This window comes from Arvicola amphibius, chromosome 3 (genome assembly GCF_903992535.2).
Source record: "Arvicola amphibius chromosome 3, mArvAmp1.2, whole genome shotgun sequence".
NCBI classification, from domain to species: Eukaryota; Metazoa; Chordata; class Mammalia; order Rodentia; family Cricetidae; genus Arvicola; species Arvicola amphibius.
The window spans coordinates 111,094,145-111,118,689 of record NC_052049.1 but is presented as its reverse complement, the minus strand read 5'-3'; the positions used below and the strand labels follow the sequence as shown (position 1 = coordinate 111,118,689).

Genomic DNA, 24,545 nt, shown 5'->3' with positions numbered 1-24,545 from the left:
CCCCTTTTTGTGATTTGTGTCCCAGATATGCCCGTGTGTTCCTTTCCAGCAAAACTGTGGGCAGAATTGGAAACTGGGGAGTGCTGATTTCAGCAAAAGCGTCGTCAAAAAGAGTGGCTTGGCACACGAGCGGAAAGGAAAAACAAAACAAAACTGGCTTTTTTATTTTGGCACCGTGCAACCTGCTCCAGACCAGACAAGTGAGCAGGCTTAATCCAATACTGGCTCTTTTCTCCCTTACCCCTCAGAAGTAAAGATTGTAGATCTTTCTGTTTGAGGCGAACTCCAGGGAATGTCTGCAGGTTTTATATTTATGTTTTGATAACAAGACACCTGAACAAGTGATAAGGGGGTGGGGTGGGGAGGAATTCCTCATCTCAGCTTTTCTTGATGTTCTAACTAGTAACTATGAAGACAGCTCTCTCAGAGAACAATGTGAAGATGACTCAGCAGTTAAAAGGTTGTCTGTTCTTTACAACCTAGGTAAATGAAGGGCAGGTTGGCCTGTGATGTGTCCCCAGACAAAAGGAAATACTTACATTTGAATTACTGTGCAATCATCACTGATATGCTCAAGAAGGATTTATATTTCAATACAATTTGTACTAAATTTTATAAAAAATAAAGTAACTTTTATAAACCCGGAGTCTGCCTTTGTATCTTGGTTGTGACTTTGCCAAGAAAAACAGCCTTTGGCTTGTAGAAATGTTGACATCTATTCAACTTCGTGGTGACAGTAATCTGCTCTTAGGCATTAATCATTCCTACTTTTTTATATGGAAGATAGCAATCAGCATACAGAAAATAGTTTGCCTAAAGAGGAAGAATATCATTCTGATTTTGCCACCTGTTTGAGCAGTTGCCCTGAACACCTCCCCCACCCCACCCCACGTTAGGGTTGCTAGGCAAGCACTCTACCACTGAGTCCCTCACCCCTGTCAGGGGTGACCCCTACAGGGTCACAGGACCTCACTCTGTAGACAGGCTAGCCTGAAACTCACTATGTAGACTACCTCCAAAGTCAAAGTAATCCTCCCGCCTCAGCCTCCCAAGTGCTGGGATTATAGGTATAAGCTACCATATTCAGCTCGATGGGATTTCTAATATTTAGAACAGTCTTGGACACAGTAGGTCTTTAATAAACACATTGAAACAATGGATCAGAGAACAAATGTGGCTTAGAGGAAGTCTCACTGGAAAAGTGCATGTCCAGTGATTGGGTCACTGCTGTCACCTTCCTAGGTAAAGGGCAATGTATGACCTAGGGAGTGGGCCTTGGTTTGCTTGGCTCTGATAAATGCATTCTATAGGTAGATTTTTTTTTTTTTTTTTTTGGACAGTGGAACAGCCAACAGCTACAACCAGGCTTTCAGGCTAATTAGATAAAACCAAGGCCTTGCTAGTGATTAGAGATTCTCCTTATTGAAACAGCAGTTCTGGAGTGAGTGACTGCTGGCTATTCAGCCCTTTGCTGACCATCTTCTGAAGCTTTCCCACAGCAAAATGCCTTCTCTGCTCACAGCTAGAACCTTGGGGTTTGTTAAATTTGGAAAGATGTGGAAAGCAGCTTGCCAAAAGGTTTTGTATGCAAGGAAGAGAAGGTGAATTAGGAAATGTTCCCAGTTTGTTTTATTCCTGAAACTTAAGCATTGAGGCAGACTGGACAGGAAGATGGGAACTTATTTTTAAAGTGCATGATTTGATGAGTCATCAGACTCCATTCATTTGAAGCTTGCATTGTAACACAATTAGAGCAAGGCGAGGAGGACAGCACACTCGAGACAACTTGAGAAAGCTCAAAGATAAGGTCTGCATTTTGGTTATTGTATATAGATTTATGGAACTTTTTCCAGCTATAGGTAGAAACAAGTGGCGTCTTCAGGATAAATTGCCATGTTGGGATTTACCAGCAGATGGCAACGTGTCCAGGTCTGGTCATTAGGAAAGTGGCTTGAACTCGAATCTGCTTCTATTCTTTCCAAAAATAAACATTACAAAATTAGCTGGCTGTGCCCTGAACTTAAAAAAAAAAATCCAGCAAGAGAGTCATTTCAGGCGCCTGTTTATCTTCCCCCCTTTGTACCCTGTTCTCACGTCACCTTGAGCTCATGCATCTATTCAGGGATAATGATCCTTCCACGAACTGTTGTGGAATGACTTGGAAACAGCATTATTAAGAGGTAACTGTTTCCTCTCCACATGCAGTTTATTAGATTTGATTTCCACAAAATGGCCGAAGTCTCTTCCCACTGACACGGCTTGAAGCTCCGAAGTCTAAAGATAATTGTATAAAAGGAATAGCCACTTGATGTGTGCAGGCAGAATTGGAGAACTCTGTTGTGTCGTGGTACTTCATTTCTTCAGGGACAGAATTATTCAATTATAAAACTGCATGGATAGCTGAATGTCTCTACCCCATCGAAAAAGAAACCGGAAAACAACCTTTGGGAACTCTTCAAAGAGATCCCTAATGCTGTTTACTGGACACATGTATTTCTTCTCCCATCTCTTTTCACAGCAAGCTTATTAACTTGCTGTGGAAAGCACCATGCTTTCTCAATTTGGCAAATAATACAGTGCATTTTGCCAAGGCAAAACAGCCTAAAAGCAATATTTATATCAGGAACTCCTGGCTTCAGTGTGGGCCCAGATCCTTTCTTCTCAGTCTTTCCTGGCCACCCCCGGATGCAGGGCTAGGCCAGCAGGTGTCCCAGGTGAGTGGACCACCCCCAAACCTGTCTGTGTGCGGGTTTGCCTAACACTGTCGGGGCACGTGGACCCGGGCTCGTGTGCAGCCATCAAAAGCACTTGACACCGGGAACGAGTACATTCCCTTAAAGAATAAAAGTTTCCAGCTCGAGAGAGGCGGAGAGTTCCCAGAAGACCCTTTAGATGTGAACTCCGGGATTGTAGAATGGCTCGTTTGCTGTCCGGGAGGAAGCTACACTCTGGACTGGACTTCGAGGGCATTCAGGGACAGTGAGGACAGCGGCTGGCGGCGGAGAGAGAAGCAGCTTGCTTCTGCCCCGCAGAACTACTTTTCGCTCCCTTCCACCCCCCTTGACAGCGTTGCGCGGAGGTATCCGCGCAAGTTTGGAGAGTCCAGAAGCGGAGGGATCCCGGGTGAAGCGGCTTCCCGAAGTCCCAGGGAGAAGGGCCCAAAAAGTCGGCGGGGGAGGGGACGGCTCGGCGCGCTCCAGCTGCGCCGGGTCGAGGAGACAGAACCGGAACCGGAACCCGCGCGCGTGCCCGCGGTGGTCGCAAGGCCCATCCCCGCCGGCGACCCCCCCCTCCCGCCCTGCGCGCGCTCCCGCGAGTGCCCCTGAGGACCCGGCGAGCGGCCCTCCGCGCGGAGCAGCCACCGCCGCGCCGCCGCTGTTCGGGGGCCGGGCTTCCGGGCCGGGCCGGGACCTCCCGCTCCTCGCGGGAGCCGCCGCCTACCAGAGCGTCGGGGAGGAGCCGTCGTGCCACTGCGGAAGAAGCGCGGGGGCCTCCGAGGGATGGGGAGCTGCCCGCGTCGCTGAGACGGGGACCCTGTCAGCGCGGCGGCCGGTGCCGGGTGGGGGCGGCGCGGAGCAGCTCAGGGCCCCGGCCCGGGGACATGGGGCGGCGCGAGCCGGTCGCGGGACGGCGCAAGACGCGGCGGAGTCTGCGGCCACGAGCGGCCGGCAGCCCCAGATAGAGCGGGGACCCGAGGGCCGGGCCCCTCCGACTCGGGACAGGAGGCGACGCCCGTCCTCGAGCCGATCCTACCACAGCCCCGGAGGGATCTGGGATCCCGTCTGGCGACTTCCCTCTGACGAAGTTTTCCTCTTCGTGCCTTGCTGAGGATCATTCCTAATTCTAGAACTCGCCTTGTGGCCGACTTGCTCGGTTTGTTTGGGGGAGATAACTTGTTTTGCTTCAACCCGCATCCCCTTTCCTTGACCCCTTGCAATCGGATGTTCTAGATGACTGAATGGAGTTTTGAGTTGGACTTTTGTGTCCCTGCCGAAATTGAGCCTGATCCCAGAGTACTGGGGGTGGGGTGTGGAGGTGTTACTGTAAAATGCAAGTTGGATAAAAAGAAGACCTCTCGCCAAGGGCCCCAATGAGTGGCACACAGTCTACTATCACGGACAGGTGGGTATGAAGTTCCTCGGTCGCTAACCTTCCTTGGATTTGGCCCCACGCAGCAGGGGAGTCGGTGATCGCAGATTTGCCTTCAACCGGTGCAATTGACAGGCATAGGAAAGAAGGTTGTTTCGGAGCTGTGCAATTAGTCTAGGGTTGCTGCCAAGTTATCCGGTTGATTGAATTTGGAAATGCAGTTTTTTTGGACAGAAACTTTCCCCATATTCTCAGAGGAAATGAAGTAAAGCCATGATTGTGGTTTTCTGTCGGGTGCATTAGGATTGTGTGCTCATTTTGGAGCCAGAGGAAGGTCATTTTGGGTGAAGGTCAGAGCCCGAGGTCGGTGGGTATTGGTGCATCATCAGGTTGATTCCTGTCCTGTGGTAGTTCTAGACTCTTCATTTTAGTAGTTTCTGTGGGTGAACTTAATTTTCATTCTGCTGCATGGTGATTTGTGAATCTGAGCTTGGTGATTTGTGAATCTGATCTCTTTTTACGTGACCTGCACAGTGTTTAATTATTAATTACCTAATTTTCCAGAATGTTGACACTACCAGTAAATCACGGGCTCTTGCTGGGGACAGTTTCCAGGAGCTGAAGGAAATGAGGGAAAATCATGGGGCCTGCTTCTAATTATTCTTTTTTATATTTCATCTTCAAGACGCTCTAGCATTTAAAGATGTAAACCCCAAGTCTGGTTTAGGCATGGCAGGTGGATCTTGTTTTTTAATCAGGGTTGCATGGCGTTGTGTATAGAAGATGTGGCCAAGTGTCATTCTCTGACACTTTAGAGTTCCTTTGAGTACTTTTCAGTGAAAGCAAGTTGGTTTCTTGAGCATATTTATTTCTCAATTTAATTATGACATTGTATGTTACTTCTAAATTTTAGCTTGCTATTTTTTTAAGTTAACCTAAATATTGTTACAAAAACAAAACAAAACAAAATCCAAATAATTGAAGCAGAGTCTTTAAGTGCAACAGTAATGCTCCTGCAGAAAGCAGTTTAATTTCTGAGAGAGTCTCGCCCAATTGTGAGACTTACTTGTTGATTTTTAAAGGGGCCAAATTCCATTATCATACCATAACAGTTCCTCCAGAGACAGAACTTCCTTTTCCTGTTGATGCTTTGCAGTATCACATGAGCGTTCACCTAAAAGATGCCCTTAAATATTTAAACTACTTATGTTTACCCTTTGTTTGTGTACTTTGCTAGGCAGAATTTCATTTTCAGTTTTCCTGCAAATACACTTTACGTATATGTAGAGACAGTTGTTTTGTGTCTTCCTGCCTCCCCATCCTTGCTCCTTTTCCTTTCATGGTGTTTGCTTCTGAGAAATCACTCACAGGTGTCCAGATAATTGTTTTGCTGGTTCGTTCAATTCCTGTCTTGTCAGTTGAGCCTGTAGATAAGCAGACTTCCAGAAACTGATGGAGTCCTGGTTTTCATTAAGATGCTGCGGAGTTTAATTTGTAGAAACAGAATTTAGAGTCACTGACTCATTGCATACAAAAGTCACACAAAAGCACCCATGTAAGGTTTTTTTTTTTCCAACTTTGCTTCTCAGCGTTTTTTGTTCTCTTTCTTGGAAAGAAAATATTGAAATTTGGATCTTTTTAATAACGTAATTGAACATATGAACTATAAACATGCAGTTTTTAAAGATTTATTTTTGTATTTTTACTTCTGCATATGTGTTTCTCTGTGTGGGTATATACATTTGAGTGCAGGTGCCTCAGAGCTAGGAGTGGCTTTAGGATTCCCAGGGTGATGGTGAGCTGTCTACCCTAGGTAATGGAGATCTAACTTGGGTCCTCTGCTCTGAAGTGCTCAACCACCTCCGTAGCCCAATGTTGTTTTATTTTGTTTTGTTTTTTTGAGTCAGATTTTTGCTGCATGTCTTTGGCTGTACTTGTAGCATAGTCTATAGCCTCCAGCTCAAGACATTCAGTCCCCTGCCTCAGCTTCTAGAGTGCTGGGGATTGAAGAGATGGGCTCCTTCCCTGCCGGATTCTTGCTCTTATGTATTTATGTGTGAACAGTGGATGCACATCCTATGAAATCGAGTGTTGTACCCTTTTTTTTTCTATTTTTTTCTCCCTCAGACAGGGTTTCTCTGTGTAACAGCCCTGACTGTCATGGAATTCACTCTGTAGACCAGGCTAGCCTCGAACTTATAGAGCTCTGCTTGCCTCTTCCTCCCAGCATGCTTAAAGGCATATTGTATCAAAACACAGAGGAAATAAAGCTGACATTGGTGAAGGGAAGAAGTCTCAATATGCTAATGCTTTGTGGGCCTAAATTATGTCTTTTCAATGTAAACCTTTACTAGGTTGCTTTAGACAACTGAGTCATATAAAATAAGATTATAGAAGGTTTATTTTAAAGCTGATTGAAATCCTGATCTTTGTCAGACACTGGGGTTTGGCTTTTCTTTTTTCTCTTCCTTTCTTCAAAAATAAAATTAGTATGTGACAACTACTTTTTCTTCTAAACGTTTCTGCAAATGTGAGGCAGCCCTTTCTCTTTAAGAGAGTAGTTCCTGGTTTGAATATATGTTGAGGTGAAATCTGGAAGTACTGGTTTAGTAATGCTTGTATGCCAGAGTGCCTTAGCAAAGTTCTTCATGTAAAACCTAGCTTCCCCTCAGCTTTATGTATATCTTCTCTCATGACTCCAGTGTACAGTAGATAGACTTTGCCGACTCTAGGACTGTTGGCAAATTAATAGTGCCAATGTAGCTTTTCAGAGACCCTTTCAAGTTTGAAGTACTGTATGTGGCATGGCTTTGTTCTGTAGAGTGTGCAGAACCACCAGGCCAGCTGTGTGAGTTGGAGTTCTTTCATTGTGGTGCTCCTGACTACAGAGTCTGTCTGTCCTCAGTTGAAATCAGACTAGCTGGTTTTGGGCGTTGTTCTGTTTTGCAGTTTGTGGCAGGCGACACATGGCTGAACAAGATAAGAAGGGTTTTATTCTTGTGTTAGGGACGTGCTGGGGCTGGGATGGAATTCAGCTATGTTTAGGCTCTGATTGGTCACTTTGGATACTCAGAACTCTGTTACATCCTGTTATTATTTTGGAGTTAAATTCACACATTCATTTGTTTCCTTTTCTTTCTCTTTTTAAACCCGGGCACCCACTGCTTTTTAAACCTTCAAACTTATGAAGTATGTTTATAAAGGCTGTTGTTTTTATGTAGTATATCTGAAAAGCCTTTTTTAAAATTAAATATTTTATGGATGCTTTCTGGTCACTTGGCTTTGTAACTGTTGTGAGATCAGAAGACTAAAAAAGTGATAGAGATGTCCGATTGCCATTTTTTCTATCTGCATTGGTTGCTGTCTTTAGCCCTAAAATATTCTAATAACTTTCAGTGCTCCCTGGCTTGCTTCTGTTCTTAGAGTAGAAGATGCTGTGGTGATTGACATTTCATTTAAAAGTAGAGGGGAGAGAATGTTTTTTCCAGGGGATCCAGTGAATGATTTCAGGCCATTCTGTAACAGCAAGTTTTAAGGGTGGTGCAGGTTGGAAAGTCAGCAGGGTCTTCCTTGAGCTCCATGGACTTTGTTTGGTCCTGCAGATCTTGCCATTTTTGATTTGTAGATTGGCAAAAGGTTTTGATGTGTTGGAATTTACTTAGCACTGAATTTAGCTTTAAGGTTAACTTTTAAGCAAGGTTTTAAAGTGAACATTGAGACCTATACTTTTACATTCATATATAAAGTAGAGCTATCATTCATTTTTTTTCTGTCAAAGTTGTCTTATAAGTTCTAGTTAATAACAAAACAAGCAACCTACCCTCTTAGTGTTGTGTGTTATTTTCAAGGTTGCATGAGTCATTATCTGTAAGATGTAATTATTTGTAACATTTTCTTATGAAATGGCTCCATTTCAAATACCGACTTGAAATTGAGAATAAGGAGGGTCATACTACCAGCTTCATAATGTTTTGTCTTTTCTAAGTTCAGAATAAAGTCCTGATTCGTATAAATCTGCAATATAGTATATGTACTCCTATAGTTTTATCAGTCAACATGGAGAATCCAAATTAACCTTTTTAAAAAATTCGGAGTTGTAGTCTTCCTTATTAAAAGCGCACTTACATTGTACTTGTATTTGTTTCATGAGCAGACAAAGGATGCCTTATTTGAAATCATAAAAAGTGTATTAGCCTGCTGATACCACTTGATGTGTTAGTGATTTCTGGTTGTTCCCATGTTAGCACTGCAGTGTTAACTGTTCTAATGGTTCTGCACAGGTGATGGAAGGATTTTTAGCTGTGCTTGTCTGACAGTTATCAGAAATGCTGCTTAATGGTGGGGTTGTAGGGCAGTGACAGTGCTGGCGTTCCTTCTCCAGCAAAGCAGCCACAAACAGGTCTTACTACATAATTATCTCCCAGAAGTAGACTGGGATGATGTTTTCAGGAATAGGAGGCTTAACTTAATTTTGTCTCCTCTGTTAAAATTTGGATCTGATGATTTGATTAACATGGAGATATGATCCCTTCTCTTAATTAGGAATCTTCAGAATAGTGACATAACTCCTTTTGAATAAAATACTCTTTTGTGTATGCAGTGATATTCTATGGTAGTATAATTCTTAGAAAACTGCTTGAATCTGGATTTTCTGGATTCAAGTTGTCCTTTTCATTTTTGTTTATTTGTTTGTTTTTCCAGACAGGGTTTCTCTGTGTAGCCATGGTTGTCCTGGAACTCCCACTGTAGACCAGGCTGGCCTCAAACTCACAGACATTCACCTGCCTCTGCCTCCCAAGTGCTGGGATTAAAGGCATGTGCCACCACTACCTAGCTCTTTTTTTTAAAACCTTAAATTGTTTTCTTTTTGCATATATTATTTTTTTTTTCTGTTCACCATTGTTTAGTAGCTTTCCAACCTCACCAAAAAAGAATAGGGTATTTTTTTCTCACAGGATGCTTTCTTCCTGGTCCCTTATCTATGCTAACTTTAAATATCTCTAGAGAATAAAGCTTTTGTCACTTCCTCAGGAGACTGAACAACGCCGCTGATAGGTCTTGTAGTCAGGAAGCTTTTCCTGATCTCCGGCTCAAGTTTTTCTTTTTAAGTTGACCTGGTAACTTGTGTCTTCTTGCTGTACAAGGCCAAATGATGCTCTCCAGCCGTTTTGAGTTTGCATGCTTGTATTGGTTCTCGTGGTTAGCTGCTGCTTTCTTTATGGTTCTCTTCCCCTTAATATTTTGTTTTTTAGTCAAGTTATGTTTCTTCTTGTTCCATTGTCTAAATGTCAGTCTGTCTCTCTTAATATTTTATTAGCGTTGCCTGACTTGCTATCCTAGTACATTTCTTAGTTGGTCTCTTGGTACAAAATGTGATATTCTATATGATTTATATTCTACAGAAACAAGTTACAACTTATTTTTACTGTGATTCTGAACTCTTTGATTTTTCTCCAGCCCTAGCCCCCAAATTACGTGTGGAGAGATTCTTAGAAGAAATGTAGATAGATAAATGTATGTGTGTATGTGATTAAATCCAGGGCCTCAGGCTTGCTGGGCAAACAGCTATATTCTCTGGTTCTATGTTTATTTTAGGTAGCATTTAGAATAGGTGTAAGAGATTGTAGCAACCAAATGAAACAAACATATACAAATAACATAATTACCAAATCAGCTAATTAAACAATTACTCATGTTTTAGAAGACTTCTTTATAAAGTGATTCTTTCAAATGTAGTTCCCCTAATACATCAAAAAGTAGAATGTAGAAATACTGTCTGGAGCTTTTGCTGATTCTAATTAGTCAGAAGTGAAGACAAAGTACTGCTAGGGATGAAGAAACACAACTGTAGCTTTAAGGTAGTATGGTAAGAGTCATATGGAAATTGTTATTCTTCTAGTGGTTTGGTTCAGTCTGTTACTTAAAATGTTACCTCCTTTATATCTTCATATTAATTTTAAGAAATAGCTTTGCAATGCTTGCTTAGTAGTAATTTCCTGTTAGAATAGATTAGTGTTAAAATTTAAATAATGCTTTCTTCCATCTGGAGAGATGGCTCAGGAGTATGTACTACTATTGTAGAGGACCCAAGTTCAGTTCCCAGCACCCACATCAGGAGGCTCTTAATAAATCGCAGGTCCGGCTCCAGGGGGATGAATTGCCCCTAACTTTATAGGCACTTGCATTCATAAGCAGGCACCCTCCAATAAGGACACATATAATTAAAATATGTAATTAAAATGAATCTCAGAAAGCCATTTTATTTCCTTATATTTGTGAGAATTATTACTGACAAGATAGCAACAGGAAAAAGTGTTTATTTCCATTACTGTAAAACATCTAAGATTATAGAACTCTTCAATTTTTTTTTAGTAGACTTTCTCCTTTGATACTTAGCCTAATGTTATTTAAGTAGCTATTCTTGATCTTTGGGGTTTTACTAGTAAGTTTTGGAATTTGGAAAATATGAGTTTTATGTTTTTGACTCAGGATGTCTGGGGTATCAAGATAACCATGTGTGAGATGTCTGTATGATGCTTGTGGAGCTGATTCCTGGAATACTGTGTAGACTGTGGTCTTGCTGAGTAGTATGTAATGGTGCTGAAGATGAGCTGTTCTCCAAGTGCATAAGCATGTGTTTTTGACTCTTAGTGGAAGAACCTTATTATGGTTCCTGTATTAAACTGACACGCCTCAGTGCAGCTGAGAGTGCAGACTCACACCCTAAATGATTTTTAATGGATTCAAGTGCTGACTCTTGGTCTTTAAAGTCTTGGTCATGTGTCAGGCCTAGGTGGGTTCCTTGTGTTTAGAGACAAGTTTACTAGCCAGAAAAAAAAAAGAAAAAAGTCTTTCTGGCTTGGGACTATGAATAGCAAGCATATAGCAAACAATTAAAAATATGGTAGTGACATGCCTCTAGTTCCAGCCCTTGGTGGCTAACGCAGGAGGATCTTTAGTTCTAGACCTGCATGGGCTGCATAGTGAGATTCTGTTTCAAAGAAAAAGAATGCTAGAAGGGAGGACAGAGGAAGATGTCTTACTGTTAGCCACTGATCACACTGCTATTTATTTTGACATTGTAAAGTATATTGTAGTTATTAAAGATGCTACTTTTGAACTATAATATAGTATTAAATATAAACTTTTTCAGTTTGTATAATTAATATGTCAGAAGCTTTTTTGTAGATCTTCCATGGATTCAGAAAATATTTATTTTCATATAAAACCCAGAGCATCTGAAGGCACTTACCCTGAAGTCAATCACTTAATGCAGACAGTACCTATTAGTAGAATAAAATGTCACTAAATAATATGTAAATACATGTAGCTCACTTATGTTTTTGTATAGATTTTAGATGGGTTATCTGTCTTGCCTGTGTTCAACACACACGATGATCTGCTGTGGTTTGTCTGGTGTCTCTCTGTGGTTTACTCAGAGGAAGTGGTTATTGTGGGTGAAGATCTGGTCTTCTTGCAGATTGTTGGTGGCATATGCACTGTCAGCATATTTCCTGTTTTATTGGCTGCTTGGGCCAGACTTCTTAGGGTGACTACTGTTGAAGGGGTATCCGAATATTTTATGGTAGCAGGATAGCTGGTTACAATGTTGTGTAACACCCATTGCTCAGGTGATGTGAGGGTTAAACTGATGTTTATAAAGGTCTTTGAGAGTCTAGGATGGGAAGTACAGACATTGTTTCTAATTGTATTTGCAGGGTATTGTGATGTTCAGATATTGTTGAGCCGAAGTAAAAACATGGTGGTGCAATACAGTGTTATTTGTGGAACGGATTTCTGTAGCCATTTAAGTGGTTTCTAATCACCACCAGAATCATGGTTAGAATTTTTTCTCTCTGGGACTAGGGAAATGGCTTAGTTGGTAAGGTACATGCCATGTATTCATGAGGACCTGAGTGTGGATCTCTAGCACTGATGTAAAAGCTGGGGGAGCACAGTGGAAATCTGTAACTCCAGCAGTGGGGAGGGGTGGAGATAGGCAGATCCATTGGAGTTCATTTTTTATATTTATTTATTTATTATGTATACAATATTCTTTCTGCATGTATGCCTGCAGGCCAGAAGAGGGCACCAGACCTCATTACAGATGGTTGTGAGCCACCATGTGGTTGCTGGGAATTGAACTCAGGACCTTTGGAAGAGCAGGCAATGCTCTTAACCACTGAGCCATCTCTCTAGCCCCCCCATTGGAGTTCATTTGTCAGCCATCCTAGCCAATGAGTGAGTTACAGGTTCAGTAACAGATCTTGTCTCTGGGCCTATGAGATAGCAATGGGTAAAGGTGCTTGTCAACAACCCTGGGACCCACATGATGGAAGTTGAGAACTGTATCCCAAGAGTTGTCCTCCAGCCTCCTCATCAGTGCCATAACACTCTGCTAACACACACCAGTGCTGTGGCGCTCGTGCCCCCAAGTGTTGTGACACTTCATGTGTACACACACACACACAGATGTAAAATTTACAAAGTTAGAGACTTTGTCTCAAAAAAAAGGTGGAAAGCAATAAAGACATCAAAAAATTGACTTCTGATCTCCACATGCTTAAGCAGCCACAGCACACACATATGTACCCACATACACCACCCATGGAAAGAATTTTTCCCTTCCTGCTCTCCTCTCTCTCTCTCTCTCTCTCTCTCTCTCTCTCTTTCATATAGAGTATTTTTTTAAATGTGCATTAGCATTTGCCATGGATGTCAGGTCCCCTGGAACTGGAATCACAGACAGATGTGAGCTGCCATGTCGGTGCTGGGAATTGAAACCCGGTCTGTGGAAGAACAGTCAGTGCTCTTAACCACTGAGCCATCTCTCCAGCCCCTAAAGACAGTATTTTAGTATATAACTCTGCTCTATGTATACCAGGCTAGCCCTGAACTCACTGAGATCTACCTATTTCTACTTCTACCTCAGTGATTCCACCACTCCTGGCCTTTACACGAGGAAACATAAGGAAGCTGTAGACACCTTGTCTATAGTACTGATGAAGTCCTGTTCACAGAATTTAACACTTAGAACAAGCTACTTCATCAGTGGAGTAAATGAAAAGCTAAAACAATGAAATGGAGAGAATTTCCTTTTGATCAATAGCTTCATCATCCATAAGAAAAAATTTTTACTTTCCTGAAACCTAAAAGTGAGCAAACTGATAGAATTAAATGTTACACTTTATTTTTTTTCCCTTTAGTCCATACTTAAAAAGGAAACAATATTTGGAATGAGGAATGTTTACATAAGTTTAAATTTAAATCTAATTGTCAGTCCTCCAGACCAGAAAGATGCTTGTTCACTTTTAAGTGCTGGATACTAGCTCTGCTATATTCTTGGTATGGAAAAGCATAAGGAAGAAGCAAATGGTCTAAGTAACTCTGCGTGTGGCAGAGATACCAAGAAAGAATAAATATTATGAATTCATGCCGTAAAGTAAAGTAACTTTTCCTGCTCTTTTCTTCAATTTCCACGCCTCCATTGGTTCTCATACACACTACTCAGAAGTAACTATGTTTAAAACTGTTCCTGTTTTGAAGAAAAGGTCTTGCTATGTAGTTCAGGGTAATCTTGAATTCAAAATTCTCTCATCTCTGCCTCCTGAGTGCTGTAATTAGAAATGTTTATCACCTTTCAAAAATACCACAAAACACAGCCGCCTATCATTTTAAGATTCTGTGCACATGTCCCAAAATGGTGGGTGTCATCTGCAAATATCTTCAGGTTATGCTGTTAGAGCAAGCAAACTTCAGGATTACAATGTCAGGTGTGGAGTGGCTGCACCATCACTTCCTGGGTCTTATTTTGGAACCTGGCTGAAGGAATGTCCCCATCTGAAATTCATGGTTACTGTGGCAGAGACAAAGAACAAGGACATTGATAGAAGCATTATTCTGACTCTTGCTTTTGTTTCAAGACAGGGTTTCTCTTTCTAGCCCTGGTTGTCCTGAAACTCAATTTGTAGACCACGCTGGCCTCAAACATCAGAGATCCACTTGACTCTGCCTCCTGGAGTGCTGAGATTAAAGGTGTGACCACTATACCAGGCCACATAGGATGACCGTTAAAGCTTTTGTTCAATTATGCGTACATCACATTAGCTCATAGGACATAGGCTAGAACAAGATAAGGTTTATTGTCAGTGGGGTAGGGATGCAATCTCTCCTACAGGTGGCATTGCAAGGCATGTGATCATCGATAAGACTGTGAACTCCTTCTAAGGAAGGAATGTGGAGGCCGAATTAAGTAGGGACAATAGTACAGTCTCCCAAAGGAGTTGTTCAGTAAATGCTTATCATATAGGTTGTTTAGAGTATGCGAGAGGTTTATTTCCATACAGAAGTACGAAAAGTGCTATGTTGAGCCTCTGTGTTCCTGTCATTAGCTTCAACAGTGATCAGTGTATGTCTGTCTTGGTTTATCTGTTTGTTTCCCTTGCTTCTCCTCAGGGGATTACAGTGAAGCTTCTGGATATCCTGATATCACCAATGAGTGTCTCACTGAGACTGTTTAGTTTGGACCATGACCTCTTATATTAAATCCTCACTGCCTAGTGGTTTGAGACAGTGGTACTGAGAACTCTAGAGCACTGTCATTTGGAGAGGATGTTCATGGAGTGTGTAGAGTTTGACAGCCAGATCTTGTTTTGATTTCATGGAGTGTTCCTGGAGGAGGCTTTACAACATGATTGACTTTCCCAACCTCTTTACTCGACTTTAGTGTGTGTGTGTGTGTGTGTGTGTGTGTGTGTGTGTGTGTGTGTCAGAAGCAGGTAATTAACCTCTGGAAAAAAATAACATTGCAACAGATTTGATTTGCAGAAGGTTTCATTTCTTACTGAGCTTCTGTTGGAATAATGCCAATTGAAAGGATTCCCAGCTTTTAATGGCTCCAAGTCTTCTGGGAGCTCAGTCAGTGATGTTATTTAATGTGGAGAAGAGTATCAGAATCACTTATAAAAGCCCTATGTTCACCTATATTGTCAGAGAAAAGAGCTATCATCCTGAGAGTGTCACAATGATAACATAGTAAGAGTAAAGGGAGTCTAATTTTAGTTTAGAAATCAATGCCACTTGTAGCTGCTCAGGCAAATGAATCTATGGGCCTTCAAGCCTTCATTGTGACTCAGAATATCAGTGCAGGCAATATATTTGTTATTTCTCTGTAGGGAGTAAGGGGCATATGTTATACATGTAGGAGTATTTAGTTTTGGGGAACAGTGGAGAACAAATCAAAGAGAGAACCCCTTTTTAAAATTTGTACTTGGCATGTGACAGTGGTGCTAACAAAGAGAGTTTGCAGTGTTTAGTGAACAATTAAGGTAATATATTTGTTATGATGGAAATATTTTAGTATAATACCATTATTGAAAAATAATTTTAACTGGCTTCTTTGTAGATACTTAGGTATTGAAATAGCTCTTGGTTCCTTTAATTAAATTGTTGTTAATCTAATTTCAGAGTCCATGTAGGAGATACAAACTACAGTTGCAAATAACTTTTGTCAGCTTAAATAAAATTATTTAAATTTGGGTTTTTCTTGCTGTTGAGTTGGTTCTGGTTTTGGTTGCTCAGAGCAACATATTCTATTTAAAATGAGTAAATTTTCCATGGTGAATAATTCTTTGTGCTGTTCTTATTATTTGTAGTGTTAACTCACAATTGAAAACACTAGTTTTCAGAGATAAATACTTGTTCCGTCCCTGTCAGGACAGTAGTACTTTGGTTGCATTTTAGTTGTGTATGCTGTTGCCAATTTAGAAAGGGTTTGTGGTTTTTTTTTGTTACTTTATTTACCCAGCAATTCTACCTGCTTAGAATTCTTGAGACAGTGTTTAAAGGAAAAGAGGCTCTGTTGCCTGGATGGAAACAGCAGGGAAAAGAAGTCCTCCCCAGGGCTACTCAGTGCAATGGTGAGGGAGCGGTTTGTTTCTAAGAATAGGAGTAGGTCTATTACGTGTGAGAAGTAGTAATCATATCTTCTTCCTCCTCTTCTTGTTCCTCTCCTCTTCCTCCTCCTCCTCCTCTTCCTCCTCCTCCTCCCCCCCTCCTTTTTTTTCCTGTGACAGGTTTTAGCCCTGGCTGTCCTGGAACTCTCTCTGTAGACCAGGCTGGCCTTGACCTCAGGGATCTACCTGCCTCTGTTTCCCAAGTGCTGGGATCAAGTTCGTGCACCATCACACCCAGTATCTTTTTTTTAAAGTAACTTTTAGAAGAATAGATATGTCAATCCTGTATTTAATGTGTGTAATATTTACTTTATTTTTGTCTATGTTAGAGGTTCAGTATTGGAAAACTGAGTGACGCTGAAGTTGAAAAGAGTCTTAAGTTTTGGTGTGTTAGGCTTGTTCTATACGAGCCAGGATACCTTGGGCAAATTTACTTTGTTGAGTAGCTCTGTAAAAGTGCTAGATAAGGTGAGTGTGATGGTACTAAATCAGGTGGGTGTGATGATTTATGCCTACAATCCCAGCACTCAGGAAGCAGAAGGATTGGTACGAATTTTCAGCCAACCCAGCCAACCTGGGCTACTTGGTAAGTTCAGTCCGTCTTGTGTTACTTAGTGAGAAGAGAGAGACAGAGACAAGAGTGACTTTTTTTGAGATATACTGTGAAGACTGCAAGAGAATCTATTTAAGTTCTGTTGTATTGAACTGGGCATGGTAAATACATGTCTTTAATCCCAGCACTTGGGAGGCAGAGGCAGGTGGATCTCTCAGAGTTCAAGGCCAGCCTGGTCTATATAGTTAGTTCCAGGACAGCCAGGACTATGTAGCCATATCTTGTCTCAACAAACTAAAAAGAAGAAAAAGTGCTAGTGTATATAACAAGAGGCCAGTAAGTTATTGACTCTGACTCTTTTATACATTTTATTTAGTTATACTTTATGTATTAGTGGTCTGTATGAATACCTGCATGCCAGAAGAGGGCATCAGATCCTATTAGAGATGGCTGTGAGTCACCATGTGGTTGCTGGGAATTGAACTCAGGACCTCTGGAAGAACAGCTACAACTTTTAACCACTGAGCCATTGCTCCAGTCCCAGCTCTCTCCAGCTCCTTGACTGTGACTCTTTTTTTTGGTTTTTTTTTTCAAGACAGGGTTTCTCTGCAGCTTTGGAGCCTGTCCTGGAACTAGCTCTTGTAGACCAGGCTGGCCTCGAACTCACAGAGATCCGCTGGGAGTGCTGGGATTAAAGGCGTGTGCCACCACCGCCCGGCCTTGACTGTGACTCTTAAATCTTAGAAATAATTGTTTCCTAAACTGTTTTTTAATGATTGTAAAATGATTTTGAATTTATGCATAATTTCAGCTGTTTTCCCTTGCTAAATAATAGTTTTTTAATTTTATATTTAAAAACTTAAATTTATAATTCATATTAAGGAGGTTACCTGTAATAATGATATTTATTGATTTATGCTGAACATTATAGCAAGAAGTCAGTTTATTTTGTTTTGTCAGATGAGATCTTGTCATGTTGTTCATGCTGGCTTGGCCTCCTGGGCAATTCCTCTCAGGTTCAGGTACATACCTGACTCAAGAAGTAATTTTTATTTGGGGCAAGTAGTGCAAAGTAATAATGATTAAATTGATTTTACTTCCCAAGTTAAAAATGTTACTATGGTTACTTTCTATTGTACATTGCTCTTTTGTTTTCTTTACTTTTCACTCTCACTACATAGTGTGCGCATTACCTAGTCTTTAGAAGAACTGAAATAGCATCAGTGTAGGTGAAGGGTTGATCTCTGCTTTTGGGTTTCTGAGACAGGGTCTGAGTCTGCAGTCCAGTCTTAAGATTGCAGGTATGAGCCGCCACACCCAGCACATTTAGGATTCTTGATATTTGCCGTTGGTACTTCGGTTGGTGTTTTGAGAGACAGGATCTTGCTGTGTAGTCCTAACTGGTCTGGAATTTGATATGTAGACTAGGTTATCCTAGAAAAGTCAGTAATTCGTTGTCTCGTAAAGACTGGGATTATAGATGTGCACCACCACACCCTGTTCTGCTGCTGCTGCTGCTGCTGCTGCTGCTGCTGCTGCTGCTGCTGCTGCTGCTGCTGCTGCTGCTGCTGCTGCTGCTTCTTCTTCTTCTTCTTCTTCTTCTTCTTCTTCTTCTTCTTCTTCTTCTTCTTCTTCTTCTTCTTCTTCTTCTTCTTCTTCTCCTTTTCCTCCTCCTCCTCCTCTTCCTCCTCCTTCTCCTCCTTTTCCTCTTCTTTCTCCTCCTCCTCCTCTTCTTCCTCCTCCTCCTCCTTATTATTTGAAGCCTAATCCTTGCTTGTAAATCATTTTCTGTCACAGTTATTCTTAAGTTCTTTTAATATGTTTATGATCTGTTTGATAGAAATATTTTTTGGTGTTAGAAGACAGAAAACAATAAGAAAGAACTCCATAATATATTATACTGACAGCAAATAAAATACAAAGCAACACATGCCTTTTAATAGAATATGATTGCTTGTTTTATGGTCCTGGGACTTGAACCAGGGCCTTGTACTTTCTTGGTAAATGCTATCATTGCCTCGATTTTTTTTTCTTTTTGAAACAGGGTCTCACTGTTGCCACAGGCTGACCTTGAACTGTAGCGTCTCTGCCTGTGGAGGGCTTGGATTGAAGGAGTGTTGCTTACCAGCTTGGCTGATGATAGGGCTTTTGTGGAGCATAAGTAGTAGAAGCAAGTTGGCATTCCCCCTCCCCCCGCTTTTTCTTAGACTCTACATTAAAAATGTCTTGTTAGCATAATTATCTCCTTTTTTGTTGTTTAGTTTATATTTTAGTAGCACCAGAAAAATTAGTTTTTTTAATATATAAAAATACAGCTGTTTTAAAAAATATAAGCCCCTAAACAAAGTCTTTTTACTGAATAAGTAAAAGGTTCTAGGTAATGAAAGTCTACAGAATTGTTTAGAATCTTTCTAGGTCTAAAATGTATTTATAAGAAATTATATGGACAAAGTGGTATTCTTGAAAGTATTGTTACACATGGGGAGACATCATAGCCCAGAGGAAGAACTGCAGACCTCTGCCTGCAGGATTCTGGGAAACTGCTTTTTCCCATGCTTACAGCCCCTTTATGGGGTAAAGGTCTGTTAATTTTGCATAAATATTTACCATATCTCATTTTAGCTAGCATAGCTTCCTCACACTGTAAGCAACAAGAAGAACTTTGCTTATCCAACTTGGAAACTTTATTGTTATCAATATCGATAATCTGGAGAATGTTCTGTTATCTTGAAGGACTGAGAAGTCAAATAGTCAAATTGGAGGGCTGTGGATATAACTCTGTTGTAGAGCTTGGCTCCTGCCTAGCATGTGCAAGGCCTTAGCTTCAATCCCCAGGAAAAAAACCAAAACAAAAATTCAAATAGGAAAATAACAAGGGTAACAACATGATACCCAGAGCCATAAACCTTCATTCTCTAGTACAGTAGATACCCAAGACTAATTTGGCTGCTTAAATTAATTTACAAAAATGGAAAATTTAGTTCCTTGGTTATACTAACCACATTTTTAGTGTTCAGTAGCCATTGTATTAGTTGTTCATTATCATAGGGCATTTAAAAGTGCAAAAAGTCAAAACAAAAAAAGTGCAAAAAGTATGTATTTTGATGGTATTAGAGATTGTATCTAGGGTTTCACATGTGTTAGGCAAACACCCTAGCTCTCTTTTAATTCAAAAAGGTTTCTGTTTTGAGATAAGGTCTTTGTAGTTTTAGCTGGCTTAAGCTGACCTTGAACACCCCTCCTGCCTCAATACCCCAGGTGTTGGGATTACATGCATGAGCTTAGTGTCTTTTTTATCTTATTTACTATTGAATATTTTATTTTTACTTTTTAATTATGTGTTTGTATATATTTCTTTTGGGGTTTGTGCACATGAGTACAGTGCCTGTGGAGACCAGAAGAGAGCATTGGATTTTAGAGGTGCAGTTACAGGCAGTTACGAGTCATTTAACCTTAGTTCTGGGAACCAAAATCAGGTCTTCTGCAAGAGCAGTGCCAACTCTTAACTGGTGAGCCATGTCTCCAGACCTTTTCATTTTTGAGACAGACATGCCTTAAACTTGTGATCTTCTTTTGCTTCCGGCTTCCAGAAATATTTGGGATTATAGAGCTGTGCTGCCATGCCTGTTTTGAAAAAAAAAAAAGTTTGGACAGAGCTACCAAATATTATCTCATACAATTATGATCAGAAACCTTGGAGTCATTTAACTGAGTGGTTCTGGTTCAAGGTTCCTCATGAGGTTGTTGTCCAAATGTCTGCCCACTGGAGCAGAGACTTCAGGTATCTGAAGACTTGGCTGGAGCTGATAGGGCTACTCTTGAGGTTGTTCACTTACGCTGGGCAAGAGACTGATGATTATTAATAGAAGACAATGGTTCATTTTTCATTTCTGAGACCTCTTTAGGGACACTTAAGGCAGTCTGCTTTGCTTGATGAGAGAGCAGAATGGAAGCTGTAGTAAATTTTATGAGGTGACCTCAGAAGTTACTCTGTCATTTCTGTATTCTTCTATTGGTTTATAGGTCAGCTTTGTTCCCTGGCAGGGAACTGTTCAAGGGCATTGGTGTCTGGGAGCTCAGAATCAGTTGGGGTCATTTTGGAGGCTGCCTACTTCAGCAACTTAGGATGTTAAGGTATTTAGAGAGTTATATTTTTAAATTTTTATGGTAGTAAGAACCAAGAATCCTAATTTTCAGGCTTATAGTTGGAAAGACTAATATAGTTAATGGTCCTCCTTAGTCTGTGGTTAAACACTAATAAAAATTAGGAAGTTTGATAAAAACATTCAAAATCATATTTATATTTTACTCATATTTTATAGTTCTATTTTTGCATTCATCTCCATTTTGTTTTGTTCACAGAATACTTATAATTGTCAAGATAATTTAAGTTGTTCACATGAATAGATATATTTGTCAAGATAAGGTGATTGCAAAACTTGTCTTAGTCATGTGCATACAGTCTTGCAAATGAAAGATTTCTCCCAGAAATATTTGAAATTCTTCTTGAAGCTGGAATGGATGTGTGAAGAGTTTTCCATTCTTTCTGTCAAACTCTGTATGTAGCTCTAATTTTGAAGTTAGATAATGAATACCTTTAGAAGGGCCCCCCACCCCTTGTATAGACAGGATCTCATATACTCCAGGTTGGCTGCCTCTAACTTCCCATCCTCCTGCCTTACCTTCATAGGTGTGGGCTACCATACCCAAGTCTCTCTCTCTCTCTCTCTCTCTCTCTCTCTCAAGCATACACATGAAGAATTCAGAGGACAACTCAAGGGAATGGTTCTTCTCTCACTGTGTGGTTTCTGGGATTCACTCTCAGGTCATCAGGCTTAGTGGCAAATGCCTCTACTGGCTGGGCTATCTAGCTGGCCTACATCCAGCTCTTTCATAAGATTGTAATGGCTGACAAAGAAAAAGCACAACTAAAATAAATGTCATGAAAGTATTGAGAAAGGACATTATACTTGAAGTTAAAAGTCTAAGGATGCCTGTAGGTGGTGGCATGTATTTCAGGACCTATTTAGAGGTAACATAATAAAGATGGGTAGACACTTAGGGTTTCTTGGAGTCTTAGAACCTTAACAGAAGAGGTAGCCAATTTATTTAAGAAGTAGGAGGTGTGCAGTAGCTGAGATAGCTAATGAATTTAGTGGATTCATTCTGTTCTGTAGACCAGGACTTCACCCGTAGGCGAAGTGCTTGTGCATTAGGCAGTTTTGTATATCTGAAGACTCCTTCTACTTGAATGGTGTAATCCCAGTCTTGTACTTATATTGGAATTATTTTTGATGATGTTATGAAAACAGATGAAATATCATTATAAAATTCAAGTATATCTGTGAAAAAATTTATATGATTTGGAAATGTGAAGTAGACCCACTGAAAAAATGCTGTCAAATTGGATGGGAATAAAAATAACTTATTTATGGAAAGATTTAGTGTATGTTTTGTATATATCCTGCTTCTTGTTCCTCTGTATGTAAACTGAATTTGGTATAGCTTATATGAAAAAGATACAGTCACTCATGATTATCTTGTTAAAGAGAAAGGTTTTATCCCATATCTAAGAATTGGCAGATGAATACACATTTATATATTCTAGGTTGAAATAGAGTTTAAGATCTCTCCAAGTGTCGTTTAATACCTTCTTGATGTAACTACTCTTTTCCATTAAGTGACCAGCCACTGGTACTGGTAGATGGGCTAAGACAGACTTTGTTGTATGGCTAAGGGGAACATCATGAATTCAGAAGGTGTGAAAAGAAAGAAGTATGAAATGCCTCCTACTTGAGGTAATGACCAGGTTGTAGTTGTGCTGACTGAGTTAATGCTGTTTTCTCAGAAACATCGACTTGGATTTTATTGCTAGTATTTTCAAATATAATTTTGTTCATATATTTTTTTTCTAGTGTTACTTTCTTTTTTGACAAATAATGCTATTTTTTTTTCTAGAGTAGTGAATAAAGTTTCTTTGGAAATGACAATGTTAAAGGATAAGTACCTAATGGTTCAAGGCTCTGCTGTGGCAAATCACTGGGTCTGTATAGACACCAGATAGGCCTTCTTCTTATCCAGTACAGGCCTCAGACTAGGGTTAGGTGATTGGCACAGAACATTTGAAAAGCTTGGAGGACAGTGTTTTGGTTAGAGGAATCTTAGAACTTCAATTTTCCAGATTTATTGATTTTCCTGTCTTTACTTTTCTGTTCTTAGTACTTGGAAAAATGCAAGTATTGAATTAGGCTAGTGAATGAACAGATGAAGCCAAGTAAGAGATACATTAGCATAAGGCCAGATTGGACACCTGGCAAAAAGTTGAGAATTCCCATCCATGCTGCACTGGGAATGTTATCTTTTGTTGTTGTTTATTACTATACCAATTGAAGCAAGCAAATTGTTACTACTTTTTTTTTTTTTAAACAAGTCTTTCTACATAGCCCTGGCTGTACTGGAACTCACTCAATAGACCAGACTGGCCTCAAACTCACAGCGATCTTCCTGCCTCTGCCTTCTAATTACTGGGATTAAAGATGTGTGCCACCATGTCCAGCTTGAAACTAATTCTTTTTTTTTTTTAATTTATCACTGCTTGGCCTATTAGCTCTAGCTTCTTGCCTTTTTTTTTTTTTTTTTTTTTTTTTTTTTGGTTTTTCGAGACAGGGTTTCTCTGTGGCTTTGGAGCCTGTCCTGGAACTAGCTCTTGTAGACCAGGCTGGTCTCGAACTCACAGAGATCCGCCTGCCTCTGCCTCCCGAGTGCTGGGATTAAAGGCGTGCGCCACCATCGCCCGGCTTTAGCTCTAGCTTCTTATTGGCTAGCTCTTACATCTTAATTTAACCCATTTCTTTCTATTAATCTGTGTATCGCACGTGGCTGTGGCTTACTGGCATTTGCCTCTAGCAGGGCTACATGGCTTCTCCTGATTCCACCTTCTTTCTCTCAGCATTCAGTTTAGTTTTCCCCACCTAGCTCTGTTCTGTCCTGCTATAAGCTCAAAGCAGTTGAAACTAATTCTTAATTCGAAGGGAGACTTGGAGTAGTGTTTCTTATCTGAAGTAGGACATCTAAATAAGTTTAAACATTGCATAAAATGATTTGAAAGTATAGCTTAGAAGCATAAGAAATGTTTAAATGTTTTGATCTAGTAATGCCAGTTTTGGGATATTATCTCAAGACATGAAGAGAATAAAGCCTATAAAATATTAAAAACAATGATGCTATTGTTGGCACTGGTGGCTTTGGTACCTCTGAAGAGATGGGCTTGGACACTGATGGCAAAGAGCTCCAGAAAAGAGCTGATAATACATTATTGCCTGTCACTTGATTCTCAAGCTTCAAAAGGAACAAATGGCCCAAAGGTTCCTTTGTGGAATGGAGAAGAAAATGGATCTTTGGCAGAAGAATGTAAAGGTGAAGAATAGCTTGGTTGACATAGTGAGTTCCAAGTCAGCACAGGTTGGTGAAGTGAGGCCCTACCTTCAAAATAAGTGAATAAATAACAAACAAGTGAGTAAATAAATAAAATGAAATGCTGGCATTTCAGGAGGTAGAAGAACTTGAGTTCAAGGTCATTATCCTCTGCTATAGCAGAGTAACCTGAACTACATGTACTATCCCCCCCTCCTCCAGTGCTGTGGATTGGACACAGGATCTTGTGCAAATACCCCACTGCTGTGTGTCATCCCCAGCCCTTGTTTTCCAAGTCTTTTTAAGCCAGGCTGGCCTTCAACTCTATCATCCTACCTTGCCTCCTGAGTCCTGGGATTACAGGTCTGCTTCTCAGTGAGTAGCCATTTTATTAACGGGAACCAACATCTGCTTATTACCTGAGATGCCTGACTATACGGTTTTGTACTTGGCTTTCTTTATCCTGACAACATTTCTCTAGAGCAAAGTATTTAATCAATTTTGAGGTTCAGTAACCTGCTCAGGGTCAGGTTTTA

At 40.5% G+C, this 24,545-nt stretch overlaps 1 protein-coding gene across 2 annotated transcripts in view; it reads left to right on the top strand.

Moving 5' to 3' along the window:
- Positions 1 to 3,461: 3,461 nt before the first annotated feature.
- The window catches only part of Arhgef12 (Rho guanine nucleotide exchange factor 12), a 135,258-nt gene continuing 114,174 nt past the window's right edge, over positions 3,462 to 24,545 (top strand). For both annotated transcript variants that reach the window (XM_038321725.2, XM_038321724.2), the window contains exon 1: positions 3,462 to 4,122. In XM_038321725.2, the coding sequence (XP_038177653.1) occupies positions 4,091 to 4,122 (32 nt within the window). In that variant the 5' untranslated portion in view covers positions 3,462 to 4,090. The remainder of the gene's footprint in view (positions 4,123 to 24,545) is intronic.